This window comes from Aquarana catesbeiana, linkage group LG03 (genome assembly GCF_042186555.1).
Source record: "Aquarana catesbeiana isolate 2022-GZ linkage group LG03, ASM4218655v1, whole genome shotgun sequence".
Lineage (NCBI taxonomy): Eukaryota > Metazoa > Chordata > Amphibia > Anura > Ranidae > Aquarana > Aquarana catesbeiana.
The window spans coordinates 730,067,362-730,075,577 of record NC_133326.1 but is presented as its reverse complement, the minus strand read 5'-3'; the positions used below and the strand labels follow the sequence as shown (position 1 = coordinate 730,075,577).

The following is an 8,216-nucleotide window of genomic DNA, read 5'->3' as shown; positions in this document are numbered from 1 at the left end:
GGCTTTTCCACCGGCACTACAGGGGGAAAGTTTTGGACCTTGGAGAAAGGAGGACTACAGACGACTTGCCCAAGTCCTTCGTTCAGAATCTTCTCTGATGAAAGACGCTCCCTCCAGCCCATCTCCCCTTACCATGACGCATTGGCTGCAGAGGCAACAAGTGATATCCTACATTCCTACCTTCCCTTCCTTGCCTGATATACTTAATGATTTAACAGACTTAGAGAACATGCTGCTTCAGGCCGACCCCCCCCCCACACATGTGGTCTCTAAACTCTACTCTCTCATACATATGGTTTCTAATCCGGACCTCCCCCCATACACACAGGCCTGGAAGGTAGACTTGGGCCACTCCATTTCACCTATTGACTGGCAAAAGAGCTTCATTCTGACTCACAAAACATCCTTAGCCTCCAAAGCTCAATAAAAGGGTTCAAGTTGTTGACCCGTTGGTACAGATGCCCCTCGACTTTACACTGAATGAACCCGGCACTCCCGGATCTAGAACGGTTCTGCCCAGATACTGGAGGTTGACGGACATGCCTTCCCTGGGGGAATGGGCAACTGAGGTGGACCGAATCAATAGCTTGGAAGGAATGTTGTCGCAGGAATCGGGTAAAGAGGAACAATTCTCCAAGACCTGGACCTCATGGTCTATGTTTCGATACTCCTCGGAATTTATTCCATGGGCAACAGAGGACTCTACCATCACATCTGAAGAAAATTTTACAGCGCACACATGCAAAAAAACATTCACCTCCAGCACGGCTAGTTTAAAAACACCTAAACATTCTCAAAAATACATCAAAAATATGGGGATTTGGTCACACCATAATGCTATATAGTGCTAAGCCCACTTACTGCGACAAAGTACCCCATGATTAGTGGGTCCTACACTATCCATAGATTGGGAGATCCTACTTCTCTGAACCATGAGAGCTACACTCTTCTAAATGGGAGAATATTGAGGACTCCACCTATGACACAAGTGGACACTAATGAGAGGTACTTAATGATGGAATAGGGGGCTCCTATCCCAAAAGGATTTGGTCAGAATCCATACAATAAACAAACAAGATATTTGGGGGGCACACCCTCTCATTAAAGCTGGTGCAGCCATAAGACCATACAGTAGACCACTGACTACCCGATCCACACAGGACATGCTCCATTCATTAGGGAGCGGTGCTGTCACATTCCCCGAACCCTGTGCAAGGAGGTCCAAGATCTACTCCCCAATATACTACAAAGTGGGGTGATACCGGAGAGTACGGGATTCTGCACATGGGGGGTGCGCACGCCGCTTGTGCTGTGATTACTAAAACCACAAGCTGATCAGTGGGTGCCGACCAATAGATGACCACCGGCACCCGCTGATCAGAGAGTGCCAGCCAATAGATGACCACCGGCACCCGCTGATCAGTGAGTGCCAGCCAATAGATGACCACCGGCACCCGCTGATCAGCGAGGAGGACGACAGGACAGATCCCCATCTATGTAAACAATGAGGAGCTCTGTCCTGTCAGCGGGGGATGTGCTGTTTTTTTTCCCTGCAAATTACATTCCTTAGTAAAAGCAGCACACTGTACACACAAAAACACTGGCTAGGCACACATTTAACCCTTTAATTGCCCAAGATGTTTAACCCCTTCCCAACCAGTGTCATTAGTACAGTGACAGTGCATATTTATAGCACTAATCACTGTATTAGTGTCACTGATTCCTACAAAGTTTCAGATTCACTCATATCACAGTCCCGTTATAAGTCGCTGATCACCGTCATTAATAGTATAAAAAAAAAATTCCAGTATTTTTCTTATAGTTTTTTAGACACTTTAACTTTTCTGCAAAGAAATCAATATACGCTTATTGGGATTTTTTTTCACCAAAAATATGTAGCAGAATACATATTGGTCTAAATTGATGAAGAAATTAGATTTTTTAAATGTTTTTATTGGATATGTTTTATAACAACCGCCCCATGAAAAAGAAAAATATTATTGAAAAAATAAAATAATAATTTTTGAAAAAAAAAAAATAATAATTTTTGAAAAAAAAAAAATAATTTTGAAAAAAAATCGTTTTTGAAAAAAAAAATTATAATATTTGAAAAAAAAAATTCTTTTTGAAAAAAAAAAATAAAATTCATTTTTGAAAAAAAAATTAAAATTCATTTTTGAAAAAAAAATAATCATTTTTGAAAAAAAAAAATCATTTTTGAAACAAAAAAAAAATCAATCTTGAAAAAAAAAAATCAATTTTGAAAAAAAAAATCATTTTTGAAAAAAAAATTCATTTTTGAAAAAAAAAAAATCATTTTTGAAAAAAAAAATTCATTTTTGAAAAAAAAATCATTTTTGAAAAAAAAATTCATTTTTGAAAAAAAAATTCATTTTTGAAAAAAAAAATCATTTTTGAAAAAAAAAAAATCATTTTTGAAAAAAAAAAAATCATTTTTGAAAAAAAAAAAAAAAATCAATTTTGAAAAAAAAAAAATCGTTTTTGAAAAAAAAAAAATCATTTTTGAAACAAAAAAAAATCATTTTTGAAAAAAAAAATCATTTTTGGAAAAAAAATCGTTTTTGAAAAAAAAAAATTATCATTTTTAAAAAAAAAAAATATTTTTGAAAAAAAAAAATTCATTTTTGAAAAAAAAAAAAACATTTTTGAAAAAAAAAATCATTTTTGAAAAAAAAAATCATTTTTGAAAAAAAAAATCATTTTTGAAAAAAAAAATCATTTTTGAAACAAAAAAAAATCAATTTTGAAAAAAAAAATTATTTTTGAAAAAAAAAATTCATTTTTGAAAAAAAAAATCATTTTTGAAAAAAAAAATCATTTTTGAAATAAGAAAAAAAAATCATTTTTGAAAAAAAAATCATTTTTGAAAAAAAAATCATTTTTGAAAAAAAAAAATTCATTTTTGAAAAAAAAAATCATTTTTGAAAAAAAAAATCATTTTTGAAAAAAAAAAATCATTTTTGAAAAAAAAAAAAATTCATTTTTGAAAACAAAAACAAAATCATTTTTGAAAAAAATGTTCAGCTCTTTCAGCTAATGATGGGACTTCAACTGTTTTACTACTATTTATACTTTTTAAAATATTAAGCTTTTTAACACTTTTCACAGTTACTCCGCCCACTCCAACCACACAACAGTTACTCCGCCCACTCCACCCAGTTACTCCGCCCACTCCAGTTGTAGAGGCAAGAACACTTTTCACAATTTCCCCAGAAATTGTAGCTTTTCTAGTTATTATTACTACTGCAAAACTAATCTTCTCCCTTCTGTACTCTGATCTCCGTGTCCTATAATATTCATCCAGCCTCACCCTGTGTAGGAGGATGTCACCCCTCCCCCATCCACATTCCTCTCCGGTGTCAGAGACTTTCAGTTTCGTTTCTCTTCTGCTGTCAGCGATGGCGTCTGGTGATCTGAGAGCTGAGCTGGAATGTTCCGTCTGTCTGAACATTTATACAGATCCTGTAAACCTGAGATGTGGTCACAACTTCTGCCGGGTCTGTATTGATCGTGTGCTGGATACACAGGGGGGGTCTGGAGGATATTCCTGTCCTGAATGTAGAGAGAAGTTTCCGGATCGGCCTGCACTGCAGAAGAACATGAAACTACGTAACATAGCAGAGACTTTCCTGTCTGCTCACCCAGATCGGGAGGAGTCCGGGGTCTTCTGCACTCACTGTGTGGACTCTCCTGTACCTGCTGTTAGATCCTGTCTGCTCTGTGAGGTTTCTCTGTGTGATAAACACCTGAGAGTCCACAAAAAGTCCCCAGAACACATCTTATGTGACCCCACCTTGTCCATGGAGAGCAGGAAATGCTCCGTCCATAAGGAAGTTTTGAAGTATTTCTGCACTGAGGATGAGACCTGTATCTGTATTTCTTGTTGTATGATTGGAGGACATAAAGGACATGAGATGGAGTCACTGGATGAGGCTTCTGAGAAGAAGAAGGAGACACTGAGGAATGTTCTGCAGAATCTTCTGACAAAGAGAGAGGAGACGGAGGAAAGAGTCCAGAGTCTGCAGGAACACAGGAGGAAAGTAGAAGAAGAAGCAGCTGGTGACACCGAGAGAGTCACTGCCCTGTTTAGAGATCTCAGGAGACGTCTGGAAGACCTGGAGAAGAGAATCCTGAGGGAAATCTCCGGGAGGGCAGAGCGGATCTCCATCTCCATTCGGGATCTGGAAATAAAGAAGGAGGAGCTGTCCAGGAAGTTGCGTCACATTGAGGAGCTGTGTAACGTGACGGATCCACTGACTGTCTTACAGGAATCAGACACAGGTGACTTGTGTGATACTGAGGATGGAGATAATGAGGACAGAGAGAGACATGAGGAACTCCTCCATGATGGAGGGGGTCTGGATGTGGATGGGATATCACACACATTACACACATTATCTGATATAATAACAGAGGTAAATGTATACTTCTATATACAGGGAGCTGCAGACATATTACTGGATGGAAACACAGCTCATAATTATCTACAGATATCAGATGTCAGGAAAATTGTATCCAAGTCAGATATAGAGCAGAATCATCCAGAAACACCAGAGAGATTTCAGGATTGTTCTCAGGTGTTGAGCAGTCGGAGTTTCTCCTCAGGGAGACATTATTGGGATGTGGATGTCGGGGGATCAGATATATGGAGAGTCGGGATGTGTTACCCCAGTATAGAGAGGAGAGGGGTGGGGTCAGTGATTGGAAATAATAAGAAGTCCTGGGGATTGGACAGGTATAATAATCAGTATTCTGTGATACATGACAGTTATAAGATCCTCTTACCCACCAATCCCTCCAGTAACAGAGTCAGGATATATCTGGATTATGAGGCCGGGCGGATCTCCTTTTATGATCTGTGTGACCCGATCCGACATCTCCACACCTTCACCACCACCTTCACTGAGCCCCTCCATGCTGTGTTATGGGTATATGAAGGTTGTATAAAGATATGTGGGGGGAGGTGGGAGATGTGAGAACTCCGCCCACAATCTGGTGATGTCAGATGAACGAGGGGAATTCATTTAATATTTATCCAATAGTATATAGCAGTGGGCGGAGCTTCCTGAAAGTTTTTCTACTATAAATAAATGTGAGATTTCTTACTGATCGCTGTGATTGGGTAGAATATCTGTCCAATTATTGGAGTAACAATAACATGTTCCTATTGGTCAGTGAGATATCTATCTATCTATCTATCTATCTATCTATATATCTATCTATCTATCTATCTATCTATCTATCTATCTATCTATCTATCTATCTATCTATCTATCTATCTATCTATCTATCTATCTATCTATCTATCTATCTATCTATCTATCTATCTATCTATCTCCCATGACAATCTAACATAATACTTTCTGTGATTTGTCACAGTATTTGACATCAGCCATCTCCTCCCCCTCTCTGCCCCTCCCCCTCCTCCTTCTCCTCCTCCTCCTGCCCCTCCCCCACATGTGGTCCCTCTGTGGGGGGGGGGCAGCCATGAGCAAACATAGAGGGGGGGTGGGGTCACTGTGATGGGATAGGATGGGGTCACCTCTCCTCTCTGCCCCTCCCCCTCCATACAATCTATAGTACAAAGAGATGGAAATAAATGGAACAATCGGAGAGGAAATCTATGAAGACGTCATCTAGAGATTTATTACTGGAAGAGAAAAAATGTGATCAGAGAGCCCAGACTGTTTTTAGGCAGAGTGGGTCAGGATTAGATCCCCTGTCAGGTTTTTTTCTTCCATCTGGGGCTCCATTACAGAGATTTCCCCTCACTTCCTGTCCAGGTGACAACATTTATCTAGACAGGAAATGAGGAGAACTCTCCAACAGGAACACAGACTGAAATAAGAATGATATGTTTAGTATAATAAGGAAGGGGGAGGTTTAGAGCCCCTGTCAGATTTTTATATGTCTGTGTCCCTGTACAGATTTCTCTCACTCCTTGTATTGTTGTCACCAGGACAGGAAGTGAGAGGAAATCTCTCTAAGGCTGGGATCACATTGCTGTGCAGATCACATGTCATGCCTGTGTAATGTGAATTCAACCGTACAAACTGTGTGACTGAAATCACATTCACACCAAAATGGTGCCGGACCCTTATTTTGGTCCTCACTGGAATCGGATCACATTGGGTGTCACATCTATACAATCCGATTCCTGCGCCATTTCAGCGTTTGCACTGCGATCTGCGAAGCGATCTGGGCGTGTCATTAACTTTCCATTGACCCCCCGCAGCAGTTCTCAGATGTCAGTGTGAACGTCCGGTGATTGAGGTGTGATGAGGGAACCCGCACAGGAATCGCACTGGTTCCCGCATCCCACAAGTCTCATCCCAGCCTAATGCTCCGTACACACGATCGAAATTTCCGTCAGAAAAAACTTGGATGGTTTTTCCGACGGAATTCCGCTCAAGCTTGCCTTGCATACACACGGCCACACAAAAGTTCTCTGAACTTTCGACCGCCAAGAACGCGGTGACGTACAACACTGCAACGAGCCGAGAAAATGAAGTTCATTGTTTCAGAGCATGTGTCGTTTTTTGCGCGTCCGAATTGCATACAGACAAACGGAATTTCTGATAGGAACTTTTTCCAATGGGAAAATAGAGAACCTGCTCTCAATCTTTTGCTGGTGGGAATTCCGCCAGCAAAAGTCCGATGGAGCAAACACACGGTCGGAATTTCTGACCAAAAGCTCACATACGATTTTTGCTGGCGGAATTTCCGATCGTGTGTACGGGGAATTAGGCTCCATTCACACCTATGCAGTTTGCGTTTCAGCCTTCCTTTTCGCTGTGCTTTCCACAGGTTTTTTTTTTTTTTTTAGATAATTTGCTGTTTGAGCAGATTTCAAAATGCAAATTGCGGCAAAATTGAAGTAAAAACGCTGTAAAAATGCACTACATGCTTTTCTGCAGCTTCTCCATTGAAGTCTATTGAACCATAAAAAGTAAAAACCTTTTTGCGTTGAAGGCTCCATTCAGGCCAATGCATTTTTTTCATTTTTTTTTAACATGGATCCCTATGGAACACGTTCATATCAATGCATTTTTGTGTCTCTGCATTTTTGAAGAGTATCAATTGTCAAAAGTGTGATTTTTTTTGGCTCAATTCACATCTATGTCTGTTGCTTTTGAGTGTTTCTGCAGTGCTTTTTGTGTTTTGAACATGTGATTTTACCGCGTTTTTGCCGTGCTTTGTGTTTTGCGTTTTTTTAATGCTCTTTTTATCTAGCAAAATTTTTTGTTGGGTAGAAAAATGTAAAACACAAATTGTGGCAAAAAATGCGGTAAAATCGCACTAAATGCTACATGCTCACTTAAGGCAGTCACAGCCCCTCCCCCCGACCCACTTCTATCCCCTTTCATAGCCCCCCATCAATCCATGTCAGATCCCAGAGTACTCACCTGTGTAAGATACATGGTGGGTTATGTCGGAGAACTGATGATGTCACCCCTCCATCATGTGACAGTATGTAAGTCCTGTGATTGGCTGCTCAGGTCTGATCACTGCATGTTGGGAGAACATCACATGATCCCTCATACCCGGGAAAATGGGGACTTATTGAGGACTTAGATGGAGGAACAACAAAGAAAAGTATAAGTGGGTGTGTATGGCTCTTGGATCACCTATAGAATGGGCGGGGCATTTGTTCTAATGGCTCCTCCCAGTAGATGAGCACTGTGTATAGTTACATACATAGTTACATAGTAGTTGAGGTTGAAAAAAGACACAAGTCCATCAAGTTCAACCTAGTGAGATGGGACGGTGAAGAATTGTACTTTATAGAGTTCCAGAGCTGAGAAATATGACTTATTGTCTGTGTCTGAGCTGTGATGTCATAGTAGAGAAATGGCTGCCGAGGGACCCAATGTGGAAAGTACAGATAGAGGCATACTTGCCTTTTAGGAACAAATCTATCTATCTATCTATCTATCTATCTATCTATCTATCTATCTATCTATCTATCTATCTATCTATCTATCTATCTATCTATCTATCTATCGGTTTATAATGTGTAGACGGGTCTCATTCCTTATTATTAATACATTTACAATTAGTTTATTCTATTGATTATTTTATTGTGTGAGGAAATAGAAATGTATAATAGATCTACAAATAAATAGAAAGAGATGAAAATCGATGGAAAAATCTCAGAGGAAATATATGAAGAAATTATCCCGAGATTTACTAAT

The 8,216-nt window shown here is 39.5% G+C and overlaps 1 protein-coding gene across 1 annotated transcript; it reads left to right on the top strand.

Annotated features, from left to right (window-relative positions):
- The first annotated feature begins 2,991 nt into the window (after window positions 1–2,991).
- Window positions 2,992–7,821, top strand: LOC141133800 (E3 ubiquitin/ISG15 ligase TRIM25-like). Its single transcript, XM_073623357.1, has one exon. It carries the CDS (start codon window positions 3,345–3,347, stop codon window positions 4,995–4,997), a length of 1,653 nt encoding a protein of 550 aa, XP_073479458.1. The 5' UTR covers window positions 2,992–3,344; the 3' UTR covers window positions 4,998–7,821.
- Window positions 7,822–8,216: the final 395 nt, after the last annotated feature.

Coding starts and splice junctions, on each gene's coding strand:
- LOC141133800 (XM_073623357.1), top strand. CDS start 3,345: ATGTCACCCCTCCCCCATCCACATTCCTCTCCGGTGTCAGAGACTTTC.